Source organism: Coenobita brevimanus, chromosome 102 (genome assembly GCF_032717465.1).
Source record: "Coenobita brevimanus isolate Jiangsu-jjx chromosome 102, ASM3271746v2, whole genome shotgun sequence".
NCBI classification, from domain to species: Eukaryota; Metazoa; Arthropoda; class Malacostraca; order Decapoda; family Coenobitidae; genus Coenobita; species Coenobita brevimanus.
Window position 1 is genome coordinate 17,911,836 of NC_137055.1, and position 24,651 is coordinate 17,936,486.

The window sequence follows — 24,651 nt, forward strand, 5'->3', positions numbered from 1 at the left end:
AAACAATTGTGGTCTTAAGGGGTTAAGTAGTTATGATGCTTGCTTTTGAAGAATGTTTGATTTAGCTAGATTTATTACAGTTTTTGCATGATTTCTGGCAATTTTAAATTGAGAGAATGATTCAGATGTTCTTGATTTTAACCTGCCACGTCCCGACGACATATGGATACATCACCACATTTTGTCACAGTGACACCTGACTATGTATCCATATGTTATGCAATTGCGAGGACCGTCATTTGCACATTTTTCAAGTTTCACGGTGATTTTTGGTAGGCATATGTGGGAGACCTTCCACTACCCATCGCCAGGCGGGGATAATGCCTGGCCCCACTTGACCCCCCCTCCCCCCAGCACGCCATTTTCTTGGCAACTCACCTGTTAGCAGTGACCTGGCCAGTGTAGACATGTCGCACCAAGGCCTCTCCAGTGCCGAAATTCAAGGCGAAAGTGATTCCTGAGGTGGAGGACAAAGGAAGAAATAAGCCAGAGGAAGATGCAAGCAGAAGTGATGAGGTGGTAATGTCATAAAAGAAGGTTGCCATTTGTTGATGTTTTTGGTGATTGAACAATGCTAATATTGCCTATATTACTGTCTGAAAACCAATATACTCTTGTACTACATATAAATTCGTACCAAGTAAATAAATATCTAACCAATTATGAATGGTTTGAAATAGCTGCCCCTCTCATAGAAAATATTTTCTCTTCGAGCCTGGCCTGTGAGAACATGGTAACAAGGTAAAGGTACTCTTACTTCTACAGTATTTGTAAACTCAACTGAGCACATTCTCTCTGAATTTTCGATGTTTCTTACAAAAAGTGGAGGTTTTAGCCCCTCCCCCCAAAAAAAAACTTTTCCAAAATCTGCCAGGATATCACCCAGAATGGTAATTTTGGTGCCAAGGGCAAGGTTAAGGTTATGCAACTGTGTGGATATAGAATCAAATACACTGGGTTCCGAAGAGGCACTGGAGGAGCGATAAACTACACAAATATATTTGGTAATATTTAGTTTATACAATGAGTAATCAAAACTGGATAAAGTGAAGTTTAAAATAGTGTCAACTGTCTATTGGGATTTTATATAACAACAGGTGCCACCTTTGTTACGGAAGTTTGTAAGGAGATAGTAACCGCGAAAACAAAATGGGGATATATCAGTAGAGCATGAGATTTGTGGTTTTGTGAGGAAAAGAGCCAAAGGGGATATGGACTGAAGGAAAAAATGAACTGAGTTTAAATTTGTGATAAGGCTGCAGATGTTTGTGAAGAATAAGGCCGCACTTTCACTTCTTCACTGACGAGCATTACTGGAAATAGCAACAGTCGCTGCTGGCACAGTCACTCAATGGTGACTGGGAGGACCCTGTGCCACCAGCCCTACCCTGCCGGTGGTGGCAATCTGAGGTACCACTTCATTTGACAGTACATTACAGCGGCCATTACTAAAGAGAGTGAATAGTAGGTGTGATATGTTATGCGCATGTACTGTGGTGTAGACGGTTAAAGGTAGAGGTATTAACCTGAGGCGTCCCATTGACGTATGAGTACGTCGCAACATTTTGTCACAGCTAGACCCATCAATGGACCAGTACGTTGCGCAATTGCAATGTTCATAATTTGCACAATTTTCAATTTTTGCACGTGATTTTGGGTACGTATCACGGGACACCTTCCTCTACAAGATGCCAGGCAGGGACAATGCCTTACCCAGCATGACCCCTCCCCCGCACGACACTGTATCGGCAATTCACCTGTTACCAGTGACCTGGCCAATAAAGACATTCAGGACCAGAGTGATTCCCCAATCAAAGACAATGTGGAGGACAAAGTGTACATAGCATTAAAGGAAGAAACAGTCAGAAATGATGATCAGGTAATGTCGCCAAAAAAGTTCAGATATGCTGATGAGTTAGTGAGTGAAACAATGCTTATATTGCCTATATTACTGTTTGAAAACCAATATACTCTAGTACTACATAAAAATTCGTACTAAATTAATAAATAAATACCGCTTCTGAGTGGTGTGGAATAGTTACCCTCCCATAGAACTCGTTTTCTTTGGAGCCAGCCTGATAGAAAACCCAGTAAGATAAGGAGTACTGCTACCTGTATCGAGTATTTTAAACCTTAGGTGAGCGATTCCTCTGTGAATTTTCAATGTTTCTCACCAAAAGCAGAGGTTTGAGGCAAAAATTTTTTTTTTTCCAAAATTGGTCTCGGATTAGGGGGAGTCAGTGGTGGAAAATCGGTCGGGATGTGGTGGGTTAAGGGAGCATGCTGGCCTACTCTCTGTGTATGTGAATGCACTGAAAATGTTCAGCAAAGGGGGATGGTCAGGATCAAGTCCTGAGGGTTGGTGAAACGGAAGTTCCAGCTCTCCCTATCTCCAGCTTGCCATCCACCTTGGGAGTAATGCCCTGTTCGACTGGTGCTACAGTCCACTCCTTAGTAGAAATGTAATAGAATCTTGCATAATTTCTGGCACATATGAAATGAATGGAAACATGAGCTATGGTCATTTTAAGTTTGATGAATTGTTAACTGAATTAATTTTAAAGCAGTATCCCCCAGACTAAGGGCCGTTTTCACAGTCATCCCTAATGCAGTCCCCAACAGCCTACTCACCTCCGAACACACGTCGTTTTCACAGTCGCCCCTAGCCAGCTTTCCGAGGCCTCCGTTGGGGACGGCATTCGGGACATCCCAAACAAATAATTGGAACATTGTTGGGGGGCCTAGAGCCTCCCCAACAGACGGTCCCGAAAGTAATAAAGTAAAGGATAGTTATATGTAACATATTTCCATTAATATTTCAATATTAGATACCTAATGTAATAATAATGAAATAAATAAAACACACGGTATTGAGATGAAAAATATGTTTGTGTACTTTTAGGAGACTTTCTGCTATGTATTTGAATATTAGCCTTTCGCAGACTGGTGGAGGCTCCACAACAGACGGACCCGAAAGAAATATGAGAATCGTTATCTAATGCATATTTTCATAAAAATTCTAATATCTGATGCCTGATTTAGCTAACACCCCGTTTAGAAGAAAAAACATGTTCATGTACTAACTCTATACCTGTTAATAAACCACACCATCACTCATTATTATACATGTTACTTCTTCATGGTTATTTTTACTTAAGGCTTTTTTACAATGCTCAGCATTCATCACGATTCAGCTTACTTCCGATTTCTTAGTAGGAGTATGGTGAGGTTGCCGTTAGTTAGCTCTTCATTCCGATGACGTTTCCTATTCGTTATTTTTGCTGCCTTCTTACGAATATCTTCACTCCTGAGTATATTAGTAAGAACTGTGTGAAGTGGATTTTCCAGCTAAGTTATTCATCATATTAATTACATTCCAATTTCTAAATATTCTTAACATATGGAAAGTGCTGGGCTAGGTGTCTTTTTCATGCTTTCACCACCCAGAACTACCAACCCTACCTCATCAACACAGGCACACGTCCCCACGTTAGTAAGCTCCCGAAAGCCATTTGGAGCGACTGTGAAATCCATAGATGCTTTTGGTTCAGGCCCGACACACGTTCGGGCCCGAAAGGTTAGGGAAGACTGTGAAAACGGTCCTAACAATTGACTGTTCATTGTCGTCTCCTGGTATTGTAGTCACACCTGTGTGGGACACACCTAGCATTAATCCTCCAGGTCTTAAGTTAAGCTGCAGTATTTATCCCCTCCTCCTCCCTCTCCCCTTCCCCCTTACCCCTCTCTCCCCCTCCCCCTTCCTCCCTTCCTCCTCCCCCTCCCTTTTGTCAGGTGCATCCCAAAGGAAGAAAACAAAAAAAAAAAGAAAGATACCTATTGTTCTGGCATTGCCCATTTTTACATTCAGGTCATCCTTTGTTGTGTACCACTCCTAGCTGCAGGTGACCATAAGTTAAGCTGCAGGTATAAATTCATGTCATCCTTTGTTCTGTGTGCCACTCCCTGCTGCGGGTGTGCATAAAAGACGTCTACCCTTTACGTTTCTGTCTTACTCTGTCTGAAGATGTAATATACGAAAGTACTCACTGTCGCTCCTTCCATTTCTCCTGTGGTTATTTTGTATACATATGTTCACGGCGAAGTGAAGTTTCTGCATATATATATATATATATATATATATATATATATATCACAGCAGGTATGTGCTCGTGTATTATAAGCTGCCAGCTCCACTAAATTCACGGAATAAGTAATACAATGCTGCAGTTGGCTTTTACAAATTTTAAAGTTCTCATAAGTCTTTCTAAACAAGTGGATTTCTTAAAATGAATCGCCTAAAGGCAGCATTAATCATATATAAAATGACGCCATCGCAGACAATAGTGAAATGTGCAAGAAACAAGCTGAGTGCAAAGCCCACATTGAGAATGAGGGATACTGTTAAGGGCAACATATGTTAGTTGTTTCGAAGTGGCTGTATCTAGTATCGTATCTAGCCTACGCTCGGCAACAGCTTAAACTTCCTCTTCAAGACATTCTGTACGATGGGCTGTAAGATAACTTCGATCGGGCTATTAAGTCACAGAACTCATTCCGAAAATATTGAACTTTTTGCTGTTAAACTGGAATGACATTCAGCCGGAAACCATACATTATATTATATCAGGTTTGAAGTATGGTGTTCAGGTGTGTGTGTGTAATTCACCGGGTCGGTCAGAATCACTTGATGGTCGTGATCGTGTGTGTGTGTGTGTGTGTGTTTGTGTGTGTGTGTGTGTGTGTGTGTGTGTGTGTGTGTGTGTGTGTGTGTGTGTGTGTGTGTGTGTGTGTGTGTGTGTTTGTGTGTGTGTGTGTGTGTGTGTGTGTGTGTGTGTGTGTGTGTGTGTGTGTGTGTGTGTGTGTGTGTGTGTGTTCTTACCTTACCTAATTGTTCTTACCTAATTGTATCTTTACAGGAATGAGTCAAGCTCGTACTGTCCCGTGTCTTAAACCATATTTATCGTACATATCCTTAAATTTGTGAATTGTTTTGGCACACACTATTTCATTCGGTAGTGCATTCCATTGATCATTTGCTCTGTTTGGGAAAATGAATTTCCTTACGTCTTTATCACCTCTCTTCTTATGCAGTTTTTTGCAGTGTCCTCTTGCTGATGCTTCTCCATATGTTAAGTAATCATTTATGTCTATTTTCTCCTTCCCTGATATGCACTTATATAGCATTATCATGTCACCTCTTTTCCTTCTCTCCTGTAGTGTTGGTAGATTCAGTTTATTTAGTCTTTCTTCGTAGCTTAGGTCCCTTAAGCTTGGTATCCATCTTGTAGCGGCCCTCTGAACTTTTTCAATCTTGTCTATGTGCTTTTTGAGATGAGGACTCCAGACTACTGATGCATATTCCAGGGTTGGTCTAATGAATGATGTTATTATCCTTCTTAGCATGTCTTCATTTATGTATGTGAATGCTATTCTCATATTTGCAAGCAGTGTATACATGTTCCGTACCTTCTTGCTGATGTGGTCACCCGGAGATAGTTTGTTATTGATAATCACACCTAGGTCTTTCTCTCTTTCTGATGTGTATAGGGTTTTATTTCCTAACTTATAATCCCAATCAGGTCTTTTTCCACTTTTACCAAACTTGATTACATGACATTTGTCCACATTGAATTCCATTTGCCATGTACTACTCCATTCATGAAATTTATTTAATTCTTCTTGTAGCTCTTTACAAGAGTCTGTGTTAGGAATTCTCCTTTGTATTTTTGCATCATCTGCACACATATTCAGATAGCTCTCATTTCCAGTGTTACTGTTTATATCATTTATATACACTAAAAACATGATTGGTGCCAGCACTGAACCCTGTGGTACTCCACTAGTCACTTCTTTCCATGATGAGTAGTTTCCTCTTAGTACTGTTCTCATTTCTCTTTTTATGAGAAAGTCTTGCATCCAACAAAACGGTTTGCCTCGAATTCCTCCTTGATGGTACAGTTTCCATAAAAGTCTTTGGTGCGGTACTGTGTCAAAAGCTTTCTTGAAATCTAAATAGATACTGTCCACCCATCCTTCTCTTTCCTGTATTGTGTTTGTTACTCTGTCATAGTAGCTCAACAGATTAGTAACACATGATTTTCCTTTTCTGAAACCAAACTGTCTTTCTGTTATCATGTTGTGTTCTTCTAGATGATTTACCCAAGCTTTTCTTATAAGCTTTTCTAATACCTTGCTTACAACACTGGTCAGTGATACTGGTCGGTAGTTGAGTGAATTTTGTCTATTTCCTTTCTTGAATAAGGGGACAATATTTGCTTTTTTTCCAAATATCAGGTAGTTTACCTTGACTCAAGGATTTCTTGAAAATTAAAAACAATGTTTTACTTAACTCCTTTGCACATTCTCGTAGTACCCAACATGAAATTTCATCAGGACCACTTGCTTTTCCTCTGTCTAATGTACTTAACTCCTCCTGTATTACTTTTTCTGCTATTTGTATATCTGGTAGTATGTGTGGACATGCATGTTCCACATAGTCCCTCTCAAAATTTTTTTCTTCTGTAAAAACTAATTGGAAATTCTTATTTAGTGCTTCACAAATATCATTCTCTTGTATATAAGTGATTCCCTCGTCCGTAATTGATTGTATTATATCTTTTACTTTGGTTTTGCTTCTGATATAGCTGTAAAACAGCTTTGGTTGATCACTACTTTTATTTATTATATCCTCCTAAATCTGTTTTGGGGCTTCCCTCCTTCTTGTATAATCGTTTCTTGCCTGTTTGCAATTATTATACGCCCTTTCACTATTATGTCTTCTGTATCTATTCCACAACAAATCTCTTCTTTCTTTTGATTTTTTACATTCTGTATTGAACCATTTCTGTATTTTCTTATCTGCTTCTTTGTGCTGTGGGATATACTTCTGGACTCCTATTTCATAAAATTCACAGAAATTTTTATATACAGCATTTAAATCTTGTCCTCTAAGCTCATTTTCCCAATCAACTTCTAAGAAATACTTCTTTAGGTCTTGTGTGTGTGTGTGTGTGTGTGTGTGTGTGTGTGTGTGTGTGTGTGTGTGTGTGTGTGTGTGTGTGTGTGTGTGTGTGTGTGTGTGTGACTTAGCAGTTGGGGATAAAGTTATATTGCCGGCTGAATATCATGCCTAAAGAGAGTTGTGGTTTATTGTATTTGTCCTGTGTAATTATGAATAAAAAATGATCAGTTTAGACAACCATTAAAGATAGGTACAGTTAATTTGTGTATGACAGACAGTATGCAACATGCAGCTACTGCCAGGCCGTTCTGTCATCCCATATTTCAGTTTCCTCCATAAAGAATAACTTGTTTACAGTGGCGAGCTTTTGTTAGGATGGCCATACGTTGCTGATGTCAACATGCGTCTGTATTAATTGATGAAGTCTCTGGATCTGATCCATCTTATATCGGTGACGTGTTGTCGTTGCTGTTTCTGGTGTAGGCGGCACTGATGGAAGTGTTCAGACGGGTGCCGCAGCGAGTGGTGTGGAAGTATGAGGGTGACGACCTGGATCTCCCACCTAATGTCATCACTAGGAAATGGCTGCCACAACAGGACATTCTTGGTAACTATCAATCATTTTTTCTTTTCAACTGTTTCAAATGTTTTCTTCACTGTGCCAGAATGGGAAGATTATTTTTAAATAGGACCTACTACACTAATTTTCCTACAAATTCACCTGCCATTTGGGTAGTCGAAATACTGGTTATACTTGATAAAACTAAAGATATACGTTTGTTTGTGCATGTTACGTACTGAAATCTAATTGAATATTCCAAGTCATTCATATATTAATTTCCAACACAGGTGAGAATTATGCGGGTGACTTCTCTTCAGTTTAATAAAAATAAAGCTGATGCTTAATGCTGTTTTTTTTTTTCTTCTTCTTTTACGAAGTCACAGGGTCTTTCGACACTGAAACCAGGATTTTGGATTGAACACAAATGAATACACATTAATTCAGTCAGGTTATGCAGAAAGAAAAAATAATGAAAGAAAAATCAGTTTTACTAGAAAGTACAGGAGAAGCTGTTTCACACTGTCAATTTTATTATATTTGAGTGTGAGAAACAGCTTCTCCAGAACATGAATCAGTGGACCGGGTTGTAGTTCTTTCATTTATTACCTCAATCTGGATGATCAGACAATGTGTTAGATAATGTCTGATTAAGCTGTCAATGTTCGGTGGCTCTGAGATAGGTAACGTAATATAAGCTGTTACTTCAGGTCACAACCAGACACGGGTGTTCATGTCACACTGCGGTAACCTGGGCATGCAGGAGGCACAGTACCACGGGGTTCCTGTGCTGGCGGTCCCCGTTGCCTTCGATCAGTTCCGTAACGCCGCACGTATGGCCCGGAAAGGTTTCGGTGTGGTCCTCAACTGGCGAGACCTCACCTCGGACTCCCTGGTGGCCGCCATCACCACTCTCACAACAGACCCAGGGTAGGTGTTCTTTTTCCCCTCGCCAAAGTACTCGGTTAGTAATTGACAAAACATGGTGAGCATGTGGTTTTTCTCTTTCCTTTGAGGTGGTAACTTTAATAGAATTTTATATATGGAATATGAGCTCCAACTGTGTATGGAAGCACCCATATTGTTTTGCGACTTGCCACTACAAAGGAAGAAGGGACTGCAAGCAAAGAGGTGCATTAGACTGTATGAATATCCCTTTCAGGAGGCATAAGTGTTGGTGTTTAATCCTAAATCGTTGGTGTTAGTTTTGTGCCCAGAGTAAGATCACAAACATACCCAGTGTAACTGACACGGAAAATAAATATTACTCCAGAAAAATACACACAACTATCACCAAACCTGTCCTTACTTCATATGGATGTAAACTGAAAGACATACAAAAATCTATATCACCTCCATGACAGAGGGGTTTCTCTTCTAATATTTGCTAAAATCAGTTTTGCTTGAGTTCTCGAACTTATGTGCTAGGTGCCTCTCATAATGATGTGTGCGTTTACAGTTACTTCCGTGCATCAGTCCGAATATAGCAGTTTTTTTTTTCTTTTTTATGCTGTGCAGTGCTACATGGATGTATAACAGTTGTTCACTCATATTCTTGATGACATTAGCCTAGCCGCAGGCTGTGAAGACTACAAGAAGTAAGATATGACATAATTTTACTTTGTTTTAAATGAAAGTGTTTTTCCCAGGTTCCACACCAGAGATATAAAATGAGACGCATCTCTCAGAGAATGCAACGCCCACGCCTTACACTCGATCAAAAATCAAACCCGTGATCGTGCCCTGTGACTATGACCATTGATTCATTGCTCTTAAAATCGAATTGCTTTATCTATACCTTTCCCAAAGCCTACACCAAAGTTTGGTCCAAATCCTTTCAGAAGTGTGTGATTTAACCATACCCTGCGATATTAACTTTTAATCTAATGTTCTGAAAAAAGAATTACCTCACCCTTCCACTAAGTTTGGTCTAAGTCGAATCTAAGTGAATTGATAAACCGAACCTTTGATCTTGACTGGTGATCCTACCTCAGACATTTGTTCTTAATATGCCAATACCTTATCCTTTCTTGTCCCACAACCCTTCTACCAAATTTGATAAAAATGGAATCACAGCTGCATGAGCAGAATGTGTTCACCTATGACCTTTTTCGCCCAAATTTTAATAAATAGTTCTTCATGTGGTATTCATTCATTATACAATATTTGGTAAAGTTTTATCCTACTTTTTCCCATAATCATCCGAGCGGAGAGACAAAAATAAAAATAAACATTAAACGCATGATCACGATGAGTTTTCGTGTCCAGGTGTAATTCGTATAATAATTTGCATCACAGGCCAGCTCTAGCTGTAGAGTAATAAATCGCTCATTTCTTTTCACCCGCATAATCATGTCATTCAACTCAGCTTACTTGAAGCATAAATCTGCCACGACAGTCAAATAGCTGTCTACTTCCATTGCCCCTCACCACCCTTGCACCGGTAATGCTTCTCCTCTTTCCTCTTTACTAACCACACAAACAATCACTTTCTTTCCTCCTCTTTCCTTCATCTACCTCTGGACACATGCAACTGCGTCATCTACCTAGGGGCATTATTCTTTTCACACATAAATAGGAAGTACAGGGAGTCCTGCCAAATCTTACACATCACATCTAGAGATTATAATCTTTCCACTTGGTGTAAAATTGTAATTTTTCCATTCTGAATACTGAGGTGTAGCTAACTTGCCCTAAGACTCATTTCCCTTTTCAAAATGCTGAGATGTAGCAAGATATTGAAACAAATATATGATACCAGCCATGAGGTAATGTGGAAAAGATCTATAGTCGTTTTCAGTAACAAAACGCCGAGAAATAAACTACAATTGGCCAAAAATCTCCGGCAGGTTAAAATGGACAAATGACAGCATTCACCAAACCTCTTGGTATATACGAGGGAGAACTTATTCAAAATGTAACAGTAATGAATTGATGGGGTCTTATGGGACTGCAGTAAAATTCGTTTTTTGAAACACTATATACATTTCCCAAGTCCAATGTTAAAGATAAGTACCAGTTTCTACTACCACAAACACATTCGTCCGATAAAACTGATATTTTGCAACTGTTTCTGTTGGATCAGGGAAAAACCTGAATCACTCTCCAATCCTCACGTTCGATAGAAATATTATCAACGTTGTCCTGTGTTCTTTTATAATTCTTTTTAGTTCCTCAATACCAGTTAAACTAAGTACTAATTTCGCCATCACACAGACACAGACACACACACACACACACACACACACACACACACACACACACACACACACACATACATACAGAAAATTCACGAAACTCTACTGGATGGAGTTACTGCTATTCACAAAAAGCCAATCCATCTCAAAACAAGTGCATTCAGTATTGCCATGATATACAAAGTCCCCAACCGGATGATATCCATACATATTTAATTGACCTTGAGAGCAGATGAACTGTTGATCCGCGTGACACACCTCCATGGTATGGGGGACAATTGTGTGAAGGTAATCAAAATCTGTTCATGCATGTGGAATTTACAGAACAGACACGAAATTGCAGACGACCTTGTTTGAGCCCCAAGTGTGACCTTAACCTTGGGAGTAGATGGCTGGTTGTTGCACGCGACACACAATAATGGCATGAGAAACAATTGTCTGAAGATATATCAAAATCCGTCCAAGCATGTGGAAGTTACAGAACTGACACGAATATGCAGACGTACTGAGGTACTGATGTACAGAGGTACAGAAGTGCTGAAGTACTGACGGAACCGTGCAAACCTATAGTCTCCGACCGGTTTCACCGGTATGGGATTTATAATAGATATATATGTTAAACAGCCTCAGAAGCCAACGCCACCGGGTGTATGTCTTTCCCCCCATGCTGAGTTACCTTTGTACTCCAAGTTTCAGCCTCCTGGGTGCTCCGGTATGGCCAGCTATAAAATTTATATAACACAATCTACAACGAACAAGAATTTTAGTAGTATATATATATATATATATATATATATATATATATTATGTGTGTGTGTGTGTGTGTACTGGGGTGCTTTTGCCTGTCTGGCTTCGCCTAAAGTAAAGGCCTCATCATTTCTTTGGCTTCTCCATGGATCCATGAATCCATGGCTAAGTGCCGTTTTTTCTTCTTCATAGCTAAAAGGGAAACTAGGACAGTTTCCGTATAATTTTGATCTGTTGAGAGCCTCACAATTTCTTAATAACTTGTACGTTTTGATTCTGCTGATATCTCTTACTTTTTCTACGTGGTGTTCCGTACAATGGTCCTTCTGGTATGACAGACTCTGTTGAATGCTCTGGACGTTCTCATGGCAAGTGGCACACGTCAAAGGGCCTTTAACAACTTCTGCTTTTGTCAGTATCTATTATATGAGGGTCCACACAATGGTAATTCCGGCACGATGCAGTATGCGGACGATTTTTTTGGGGGGAGGGGGTGGATTGGGGGGGGAAGAGGGCTACATCATACGCCAAAAGGTCGCTCGCAACTTCTGCTTTCGGAGTCTTTTGTAAATATATCTCTTACCGTTAATAATAATGATGCTGCACACAATATTCGCACTACAGGGAGAACGGCTAACTGACAAACACGAATTATTCAGCAAATATATGCCTGACCTAACTGGGCTGTAGAATCCAATTAAAGTCTGGGAAACACTGATCTATACAGGCGACACATTTAATACTTATAAGTGGTAAGAAAGAAAATATAACCAAATCCCTACTTGTTTCTAGGCAATAAACAGCAGAGAAATTCAAGTACAAATAGATCTCAGTAAATGCATCACATAGCAGGAAATAGCTGTCAGAATACTTGCTGGGAGATGTTAGACGAACATTAATTATTCCATATTTTAAGGTCGAGTCTCAAAATGAAAGGACTAAAAAGGTGTTTGACTGTTGCTAATGCTTACTATCACATACAGATATCAAGAGAGACTGACTCATGTGTCGGCCGCAGTGAAGGACCAGCCAGAGACTCCTGCACAGCGGGCGGTATGGTGGGTGGAATATACAGTTCGTCACCACAAGTCCTCTCACATAGTGTATGCTGGCAAGCGACTCCACCTTCTTCAGTATATCATGCTTGATGTTCTTCTTTTCTGGCTTTCCATCTTGGCTATCCCTACAACTCTTACTCTCTTCTGTCTCAGGAAGTGGGTCAATGCACATTACTCAAAGAAACAGAAAACTGAGATTCGGGTAAAAAGAGATTGAGTTTGCATCATAGAACAATCAGATATGCTTTGTTCAAGAAAAATGAAACATTACTGTAACATAACCCATTGGCTGTGGCATAGAGAGTCCAAAATAGCCATGTGTGAGGAGTGAAGTCACAGTTAGCACGTTGTACCATAATTTGTGTGTTATGTGCCAGTTTCAAGACTGATTTTCATAGCCTGTCTTCCCTAAGCCGTTGTTGGCCTGAGAGTAGATTTAATGACAGTCAATATCAGCATCAAATGACGTTTTTTTTTTTTTTCGTAACAGATCCATCCTTAACTGTTAACAATGTTGTAAGTGGATTAGGAATTGACCACTGTTCCTTTAACTCTAGGCTCAGCCTTGGTGGTGGGATTAGAGATCGTATTTAGCTTAATAAGCATAAAACGTATATTGCAGCCCTCTAGACCCAACTCATGAGTGGGAAGTCGCAGCCCACGGGTTAAATATTTGTAACCCTGCTAAACACTGCCTTTATCACCGAACACAGGTTGTTTGCATTATTCTTTCGGTAACATTTAAGGAAACTTAAGACCACCTTATTTTGCAGTTTTCTTCATTTTTTTTTTTTTTCCTTTACCTTTGATCTTCATGGAATTCTTTATGTAATTTGCGAGTGCATTATCATGTATCGATTTTTTGATTGTTTAAAAGATGGTGAAAATCATTTTAAAAGGCGTAATTGTTTAAAATCTGTAACGGATGCCACTTCGTGGTGGTGAAGGAAGACAGATGGATGCATTCTCAGAACGCTATTAAAAAAAAAAAAAAATCCCTTAGCAGTGCCTATTTATCCAAACCTAGCGTAAATTTTTGCAGTTTAACACTACCTTATTTGTCCTAACCTAACCTAACCTGTTTTATGTTAACCAAACAATCATCTAACCTAACCTATCTTTTATGCAATCATATATTCCATGTGTATAGACGGATCCTCTTCATGCTCGAAAATACGTTTCTATACACATTTACAAAAACACTGAATCAATGCAAAGGATTATATATATTTTTTAAAGGTGGTTCTGTCTCCTTAAATATTACATGTTTGTTTTTTTCTGTGTTCAAGTGTGACATGTGTAAGTAAAAAAAAAAACACTGTTTTAATATGTTAGCAATGCAGTCTCAGTAGAGTACAAGAGACAAACCTTGCAAACCACTGGGACAAATAACATGTGTAAAAAGTAGAAATCGAAATAGAAAAAGGGATGAACTTCAATGAGTTTTCATTACCACAGACATTATTAAACTCACTCAGAATTCAAATTTATTATCAAGTACTGATGAGTAAGAAAAATACAATCACAGCACAGCCATTAGAGTAGTTTATCAGACCAATTATATTGTAGTACGAGACAATAGTTTACTTCAAATGAAGAAGCGCCTATGTGAATGCTAAAATTTCAAGATTAATTTCATATGTTTGACAGATATCGACTGAATACGCATTTTTAAAAATGGATATCCATGAGTGCCTTCATTTTCATTTCTGGTGTTCACAAAGTGCTAGAATCTGGGTTCATAAATGAGACACGGGAAATCATTACTTTGATGAAGTATAGTTTTTTTTTTCCTAATAAATAACATTCTCTCTCTCTCTCTCTCTCTCTCTCTCTCTCTCTCTCTCTCTCTCTCTCTCTCTTTCCTGCTGATTCATTATCTTATTTCAAAAATTATATGTACCCTTCTGTTGAAAAAAAAAAAAAAGCATGTACATTCGTACACAAACTGTAAGACTGTATAAATCCAAATGTATAATTACTTATGTAAAATATGAAAAGATGACGAGTGTTTAGTTCTATTTAATCATCAGAGTCCCTTTACTAAGAGATTCCTTCTGTCCATTAGGTGATGGCGCCTGGCCGTCATTCTTCTAGGAAAGTACAGTAATCCATTCTCAGACATGAAACGGATCAGACTTCAATTGTAGATATATAGCTTATATAAAAATAACAGTTAGTACAGGATGAAATACATATATCAGTCAGTGGAATGGTTCACTGCCATCTCCTTTTATTGGAAATACAAATACCAGTGTCATTTATGATAGTCGAAATAAACTCCACTCTAACAGTGCATGTAAATGATCATTTGGGTGGACAGGGGTAGTTCGCAGGGGCAAATACGTGTTCTTTTTTAACATTTTATTTGCACCACTGATATAATCCATTTGGTTCATATTCTTTTCGACAAAGTGGCTGGGTTTCCAAAGTTGCCACGTTTCACCTCCTCTCCTGCAGTTGAGTGAAATTCTTTACTGAACTTAATTATAATTTTGTAACTGTTTCAGGTTGGTTTGGAGGCAAAGTTATAGCATAAAAATATGTACTGTATTGTAGTGAGGGTAAAACTGACGATATACTTACATAATTCATGAAAACATATTTAAAGGTTTCACTTCCACAACAAGCATTTGAAAATATTCAAAAAAGAGATCTGTGGTGATTAGATGGGGAATGTACAGTTATTTTACACTCATATTTTATTACATAACGTAATTACAGTGGTCTCCTTACATACAAGTTTCAGTTATTATACAATTAAGTGTTAAACGACCAGGCCCCTGGTGGTTTAGTGGGTACTTATGGTGCTCCAGTCGGATTGAGCCAGTGAAGGTTTATATCCAGGGGGTGGTTGGGATTTATTGCTCACATAATGCCACTCAGGGATGAGTGAGGCTGGTCACTCTCATTTTAAATGTCAGGACCAACTGCCTAGCGCCCGGCTCCTACGCATCTCATGGGGCAACGTAGGATTGGATGATGGATGGATGGATGAACTGTTAAATGTGCCATAAACATCAGGAAAGATTCTAGCATCCTGATCTATCTCTTATGGAATCATATCTTCCAGGTGTACAGATGGATCCTCTTCATACTCGAAAATGCATTTTTGTACACATTTACAAAAACAGACTCAATGCAAAGGGATTATATATATATTTTTTTTTAGGTGATTCTGTTTTCATAAATATTACTTGTTTGCTCTGTTCTGCATTTAGGTGTGAGATGTATTAGTAAAAAAAAGAAAAGTCTTAGTTTTAATATGTTAGCAATGTAGTTTCAGGGAAGTACAAGAGACTAACCTTGCAAACCACTGGGACAAATATAATTTGTAAAAAGTAGAAATCTAAATAGAAAAAGGGATGAACTTTGATGAATTTTCGTTACCACAGGCATAATTAAACTCACTCAGAATCCAAATTTATTATCAAGTACTGATGATTAAGAAAAATACAATTACAGCACAACCATCAGAGTGGTTTATCAGGCCAATTATATTGTAGTACAAGACAATAGTTTACTTCAACTCATGAAGCGCCTATGTGAATGCTTGTAATTCAAGATTAAGACCGTATGTTTGACAAATATCGATTGATAACGCATTTTAAAAATGGTTATCCATGAGTCCCTTCATATGCATTTGCTGATGTTCGCAAAGTGCTAGAATTTGGGTTTATAAATGAGACGTGGGTGATCATTACTTGATGAAGTTTTGTTTTTTTCTGAGAAGTAACATTCTCTCTCTCTCTCTCTCTCTCTCTCTCTCTCTCTCTCTCTCTCTCTCTCTCTCTCTCTCTCCTGCTGATTCTTCTCCTGATTTCAAAATTATATGTACCCTTCGGTTACAAAAAAAAAGGGGGTTTCGTACACAAACTGTAAGACTGTATAAATCCAAATTTATAATTATAAAGGTAAAATATTAAAGGATGAGTGTTTATTTAAGTTTAATCGTCAGTATCTTTCTACTGGGAGATTCCTTGTGTCCGTCAGGTGATGACGACAATTACAGTTCCAGCCGTCACTCTTCTAGGAATGTATAGTAATCCATTCTCTGATATGAAACGGATCAGACTTTAATTGATGAGATATAGCTTATATAAGAATAGCAATTAGTACTGGATGAAGTACATAAATCAGTCAGTGAAATGGTATACTGTCATCTCCTTTAATTGGAAATATAAGTCTATCTATCTATCTCTTGCCAGGCGCCATAATCCCCTAAGGGATGGCCATTTAACTTTGAGTTATTTATTTTACGGGGAGGGACACTAACCCTCCACCAACGCACTTGCTGATATTTATGATAGTCGAAATAAACTCTGTTGTAACTGTGCATGTAAATGATCATTTGGGTGGACAGGAGCAGTTCACAGGGGCAAATATGTCTTTTTTTTTTTTTTTTTTGTAACACTGATATAAACCAATTGGTTCACATTATTTTCTTGACAAATTGGCTGGGTTTCCAAAGTTGCCACGTTTCGCCACTTCTCCAGCAAAGTGACGCAGAAGCTGAAAAAGGAGATAATGTGTGTATGGGACTGTTGCATTGTGAACAGTGAAGTATGAAATACATAAGAGATGTGTTAAGTGAAATTCTTTACTGAACTTGATGATAAGCTAATTCTGTGTTTTAGGTTGTGTTGGAGGGAGATTTATAGCATAAAACTATGTACTGTATATTAGTGAGGATAAGTTTGATGATATACCTGCACAGTTCATGAAAGTATACTTGCAGGTTTCACTTCCACAACAGGCATTTGAAATTAATCAAAAAAGAGATCTGTGGTGATTAGATGGGGAATGCACAGTTATTTTACACTCATACTTTATTAGATAACGTAATTACAGTGGTCTCCTCACATACGAGTTTGTTATTATACAATTTTAGTGTTAAACGACCAGGCGCCTGGTGATTTAGTGGTTAATTAAGGTGCTCCAGTCGGATTGAGCCGATGAAGGTTTATATCCAAAAGGTTGTTAGGGTTTATGGCTCACACAATGCCACCCAGGGATGAGTGAGGCTGGTCACTCTCATCTTAAATGTCAGGACCAACTGACTAACGCCGGGCTCCCACGCTCCTCATGGGGCAATGTAGGACTGGATGATGGATAGATGGATGAAGTGTTAAACGTGCCACAAACATCAGAAAAGATTCTAACATCCTAACCTATCTCTTATGGAATAATATTTTACATGTGTACTGATGGATCCTCTTCATACTCGATAATGCGTTTTTGTACACATTTACAAAACCACTGACTCAATGCAAAGTTTTTTTTTTTTTTTTTTTTTTTTTTGTCATTCTGTTTCCTTAAACATTGCTTGTTTTGTTCTGTGTTTATCTGTGAGATGTGTCAGTAAAAAGAAAAAAAAAATAGTTTTAATATGTTAGCAATGTAGTCTCAGGAAAATATTAGAGGCTAACCTTGCAAACCACTGGAACAAATATAATTTGTAAAAAGAAGAAATCGAAATAGAAAAGGGGACGAACATCAATGAGTTTTCATTACCACAGGATAATTAAACTCACTCAGAATCCAAAATTATTATCAAGTACTGATGAGTAAGAAAAATATAATTACAGCACAACCTTTAGAGTAGTTTATCAGGCCAATTATATTGTAATACGAGAAAATAGTTTAATTCAACTCAAGAAGCGCCTATGTAAATGCTTGTAATTCAAGATTAAGACCGTATGTTTGACAGATATCCATTTTTAAAAATGGATATCCTTGAGTCTCTTCATATGCATTTGCTGATGTTCGCAAAGTGCTAGAATTCAGGTTCATAAAATTAATGAGACATGAGAGATTATTAGTTTGATGATTTTTTTTTTTTAATTTTCTGAAAAGTAACATCTCTCTCTCTCTCTTTCTCTCTCTCTCTCTCTCTCTCTCTCTCTCTCTCTCTCTCTCTGGGGGCAAGGTGGCTCAGTGGTAGAGCATCAAGCTCGTAATCGGGGGATTGCAAGTTCCAGCCTCGCCCGGGACTGCCGTGCCGGGAGTGGTAGCGCGCTCCTGTACAGTAACCTAACAGGGTTACATGTTCCAATACAGGGTCTAGCCGGGGGAACGCCATTTCTCTCTCTCTCTCTCTCTCTCTCTCTCTCTCACCTGCTGATTCTTCACCTTATTTCAAAATTGTATGTACCCTTCGGTTACAAAAAAAAAGTTTATATATTCGTACACAAACTGTAAGACTATAAATCCGAATTTATTATTACATAGACAGAATATGAAAAGATGACGAGTGTTTATTTTTACTTAATCATGAAAGAATATTTACAGGTTTCACTTCCAGTACTAGCATTTGAAAATATTCAAAGAAGAGGTCTGTGGTGATCAGCTGAGGAATACACAATTATTTTACACTCATATTAAATAGATAACGAAATTGGAGGGGGGGGGGCTCATCAAACCAGTTTCAGCTATTATACAAGTACGTGTTAAATGTACCATAAACATCAGTAAACATCGTTGCATGATAAGTAAGTATATTTGTGTGTGTGAGATGTTTTCTACTATTTGGTAAGACTAAATGTGGAGTCTGGTAGACCGAAAAAAAAAAAAATCCTGTGAGGGGGGGGCACCCATGCACCAGAGTCCCCTTAGCCTAAGAGTTAATATTTCCTTTACATCTACACGCATTCTGCAGAGAGATGGAATGAGTGAGTCAAGAGAATGAGATGAAGGTGTGACATAAGGTCAGCTGAGAGTACTTGTGGACGGGGTAGAACGAGGACGGATTTATTGAAAAATGATGAATGGAGACAAATATTGTAATTATGCCAGCTTCCATAAGTGGGATACGAGTAAGCAACAACAGTATTCTGTACACAGTAAAACTGTGTTTGAAGAGGCATGAATGCAAACTGATTCAAGCAGAAAAATATCACCAATTAGTCAGTGCAGTGACACGACCACACATGTGGTCAGCGCACAGATGACGTTAGCTTCTAAAATGTTGCAGTGAAAAAGTATCCAGTTTCTGCTCCTTTCTCGTCATTGCATTTCTGAGTGAGGGAGTCTGTGTATGTCACTGAAGCAATCTTATCAGAATGCAAGTATGTGAGGGCCATTGTAATGGCATACTAAAACACCTTCTTTGATGTAAAACCGTAAGTGGAATCAAACCTAGATTTAGATTATTAGCAGAAATACACGTTTTTAATCCAACCAATGGATGTTTCAGAAAAGATGAGGTCCGTTGCAGGAAAAGACAGCCAGAATCAACACTTCCCCATGCTAGCCAAGTACCCGAGAGAAAAGATGTTTGTAGTGAAAATAATGCATCTGAAAATGAATTACGTATAAAAACTAGTTTTATGTATGTCAGATTCAGTGTTAGTCAACGGTATAGGCCAACAAAGTGAATAATATTGGCATATCCAGGAACATATCCTCAGTTACTCTGATGAATTCCCATCAAGCACTGGGGGTTTAATTACTAAACCTGGAACAGAGGAACAGTGGGCAGAAAACACTACCAGAACGCAACTGTGGCTTCACATATGTATTGCTGTGGTCACCAAAAATATCATCTCTCCTCATCTCTCGACACCGGACACATACCTTTCTAACAACAAATTGCAGTGAGGTGGAAGTAAGTTGGGAGGGCTTAATGAATAATGGGGAAGAAGTGAATGGGTATCTTCGTGTGTTGGAGGCTGGGATTGGTGGTGGGAAAGAGTAAAGATGTTTGGCTCGACATGTGATGTAAAGTGGTGAATGTGAACTAAAATTTGAATTTTGTTTAGTGGATGAGACTCGGGAATCTACAATTGTGATGACTCAGAACCAGGTATGTGGCCTATGAATGCATCTGGACTGAATTAAAACATTTAAATTGACTTTGACATCGACGTTACCTATTAACACACACAGAACTTAGCAAGTTGTTTACAAGTCTTAACGGTGTGGAGGCAACGTGTGTGTGTGTGTGTGTGTGTGTGTGTGTGTGTGTGTGTGTGTGTGTGTGTGTGTGTGTGTGTGTGTGTGTGTGTGTGTGTGTGTGTGTGCGTGCGCACGCTATCTTGGTGAATGGTATTAGAGTGTACGATTGTCTCTGTTTTTCTTGCCCGCTTCTCTTGGTATTAAGGTAATTCGAGGAAGAATACACTGCCGCATTCGGATTATTTAATTATGTTGTACATCGAATATGTACTCTCCTATTTTGTTGTTCACACTGACCTTGGCTTTAGTTCTGTTATTTTGTGTGCCAGACTCTGGACATAGGTCTGGTGATGGTGCTTCCACTGAGGCTCAACAGTTTACTCAACGTGCCACACATCTTCACATTCACCACTTCTGTAGTAGTAATTGTCGCTCACAAGGAATACATTTTGTCTCATTCAGAAATTATGTACCATAATGGTATTAAATACGGCGTTATTATGACATGTTGCTGGATCTTATGGAAGACCAGAATAGATTCATTAAACAAAATTAAAATAATCAAACTATTTCTGACTCAACCTGGATCAAACTACTGGACAATTACTTATGTAAAGTTGACGACCTGTCTTCTGTGACAGCACTATACTGTTCCGTTTGTGCATGATAATGTAATACGAGTATATACTTAGGCAGGATCCGGTCTGCCAAGCATGTGCAGTTCTCTCGAACCACCACACACGTCGAATCGCAAATACGTTACGCATATTCATCTTGTTAAAAATGGATTTCGGTAGGTCTACAGAGTTGTATTAGATATCTATTTACAATCTTACAGACTGGCTTTGCTAGGTTACACACTATAGCATTATTGGATTTGTACGAACTGGAGTAACTTTTCAAGTCGAACAAAGATTAATTCATTGTCTTTTACAAAGAACCTAGTGGGCAACACTGGTGGACGGCAGATAAATAGTTGGATTAGTTGCACGGGAAGCACTGCTATTTAGACATGGGTACGGAAGTTCCCCTCTCTCCCCTAAGTTCCACGAGGCTTACCTTTTTGTCCAATTGTTAAAAAAAAAAAAAAAAAAAAAAAAAAGAGGCTGAAAAACTACAATTTTTTCGTCTCAATAAAAAATTAAATATAAAATATTCAAAACCTTGGTTCGCAGCAGAAAATACAAAAATGCTCATATGTATATGAAAAGCCAAAGATGGGTGTTTGTAGTGTTTCGAAAGGTAAAGCACCAATTAATTTTAATGTATCAACACTTTTGGCAATTTATAAGCACACATAGACATACTGGACATACATACATGCACTCATAGTATATATATATATATATATATATATATATATAAACACACGAGTATATAGATAGACAGATAGATAGACAGACAAATAGAGAGAGAGAGAGAGAGAGAGAGAGAGAGAGAGATTGAACATACATACACTCAGTATCTATTTGTCTATAGATAGATAGGGAGATATATATATTATTCATTTTCGTACATCTGGCACCTTCATCCTGTTTACCTCCACCGCCTGCGTAATACCCTCGTAGTAATATTCTGATCACGCTGCATAAAAGAAATCAGGGCTTTATCTCAGTGCCATCCCAGTCCATTTCTTGATACTGACTGCTGCGATACTTGGTTTAGAAGTAGGAAATGTTGCTGAATCCGGCCACTCGTTACAATCTTGCTACATAACTGAAAGTCGAGGTATAGCGATGAGGAAATAACACATTGACAACAACAAGAGTCGTCACTAACAAGGCATGCAAGATTTGTAATGCGAGTAATAACTATGAAATCTGGACGTTCAAAGCCCGTGCCAAAACAGTCTTGTGCTGCTGCTGTACTTCCCTCGAATTCTGGTTTGACTGCGGGTGGACTATTTTGCCACGGTGCTCTGCTTGTGGAACTGACTCGGGAACAGCGATAGGAAAATATCAGCTGTGAGGCAAAGAACCACAATCGACTTCTGAAAGCGGTGACGACACCTGTCGATACCAGGGAGTTGACTTTGCCGTATTTCATAAGGCTGGAGAAACATAGGCTGAAGGGAACTAGTCAGGGAATGAGAGTTAATGGGGAGGAGTGCTAATCTCTTGGAAGCAGATAATAGCGAGACACTGAATATTCAAGCACGTTCAGTGATGGTGCAGGATTGAGTTGGATATTGTTAAATATTCGAAGTTACTCCTGCAAATGTTTTTGACTGGTCGAAAGAGGCAAAAACTGAGTTTTTGATGCATTAAAAACAGCAACTTTTATATTTATCAGATATATTAGCCAAGTCAGATATTAGGTGTGCCATAGCCTCATCCCGTGTTTGTTGAAGTGGCTGCTGAGATGGACACTATAAGATGCGAATGGAAAGGTGAAAGGTGAAGTCAACAACATTTAAGTGGATAGGGTTAGATATACAGCTACAAGGTCACTGATGGACAGAAGGATGAAAGATGATGACAGGACAGAACCCGAGGAACACAACTATTGTCAGCAGCTCCAGAACGACCAGAAAGGAAATCAGTCTCTACATTTTTCTATATCGTTGAAAACTTAGCAATTAAAGCTCAGATGTTACTGGGCTTAAGATGCATGAGAACAGAGAAAATAACTTTACTCCAACAAATGAATGGAATAGACTATGATAATGAATTCATAGAGGAAATACCATCAGAGCCCTCACCGATTAGTAAAAGAGAACAAAAAAGAATTGGTAATATTGAAAGCTTAAACAAACATACACAAACAGATGAGTGTATAGATCCACTCACCCCCCCCCCCAGCCTCCAGGACTAGACACACAGGTAACGATGCTGATTTATCAGTTTTTTCCATCCATCTCACCAATGATTTAGTTATACCACCTAACTCCTATATGAAAGTTACAATAAAGAGCAAATTACGGAATAGTACTGTTCTTGTCTTAGAAGAATTATGCAAAGTAAAGGGATTGTCAGTAGAAAACGCATTATGTCATACGAACGACGAAGGGCAAACTCAGATATTCATAATTAATCACATGAATGGGGAAGTACAGTTGAAAAAGGGAACATGCATAGTTAATACTGAAAAATGTCCCGCCCATGTGAAGGAAATAGTTGTAGCTGGAGTGACAAGTGAGATAAAATCTATGGATAGAGAAAGCATCAAAGAGAATTTAATTCACTCAGGTGAATTTGATGAAGAAAATGATTTGTTAACCCTGTTGGAAACACACAGGGACACCGTAGCATTACCCGGAGAACAATTAGGGTGTACTACCCTGATTAATCACAAGATTAATGTGCACCCAGGTACACCAATTTTTGTACCGGCCTACTGGATCCCACAATCTCAGCGTACACTCGCAAACCAGTAAGTCGATGAAATGTTAAAACTTGGAATTATTGAGCCATCAGTCTCCCCGTGGAATGCCCCATTATTCTTCGTGCTCAAACGAAATGGAGAAATGCGTGTGGTAGTAAATTGCCGTAAACTAAACAATCACACAATCCCAGACCGATTTCCCTTGCCATTGCTAAGCGACATCCTACAGAATATTGGACCAGAAAATAATGTATTTTCCACGATTGATCTACTAAATGGTTATCATCAAATTCCTGTTGAACAGGAGTAACGTAAATACACTGCCTTTTCCACAAATAGAGAACACTATCAGTACAGAAGGATGCCCATGGGACTGAGGACAGCCCCGGGCACATTCCAGCGTCTTATGAATTACGTATTGTCCGGAATTTTGGGACAAGGAATATTTGTTTATCTTGACGATACTATAATCGCAACAAAAGATATCAAAGAACATCTCCAGAAATGAGACCTACTCTTATAAAAGCTTGGTGATGCTGGTTTAAAAATTAAACTTTCTAAATGCAAATTTTGCTTTAAGGAAATAAATTTCTTAGGCCACAAATTAAGTTCTAATGGTATTCACACCACTGATGACAAAATACAGGCAGTGAGAGATTTTCCTGAACCCACTACGAATGACGAGGTTAGACAATTTTTAGGTCTAGCTGGGTATTATAGGTCATTCGTACCACAATTCTCTCATATAGCCTTTCCTCTATTCCAACTACTCAAAAAAGATGCTACATTCCAATGGGAGGAAGAACAAAAACAAGCATTTACCAAACTAAGAATTAAACTAACAAATGCTCCTTGTTTGGCATATCTGGATTTCACAAAATCATTTATTATATGTACAGATGCATCAGT

General features: G+C 38.6%; 1 protein-coding gene across 1 annotated transcript in view; it reads left to right on the forward strand.

Moving 5' to 3' along the window:
* LOC145415404 (UDP-glucosyltransferase 2-like) overlaps window positions 1–12,739 on the forward strand; it is a 149,061-nt gene extending 136,322 nt beyond the window's left edge. Inside the window, exons 4-6 of the mRNA XM_080284687.1 lie at window positions 7,445–7,568; window positions 8,231–8,450; window positions 12,448–12,739. Of these exons, the coding sequence (XP_080140813.1) occupies window positions 7,445–7,568; window positions 8,231–8,450; window positions 12,448–12,739 (636 nt within the window). The remainder of the gene's footprint in view (window positions 1–7,444; window positions 7,569–8,230; window positions 8,451–12,447) is intronic.
* The last annotated feature ends 11,912 nt before the right edge of the window (window positions 12,740–24,651 follow it).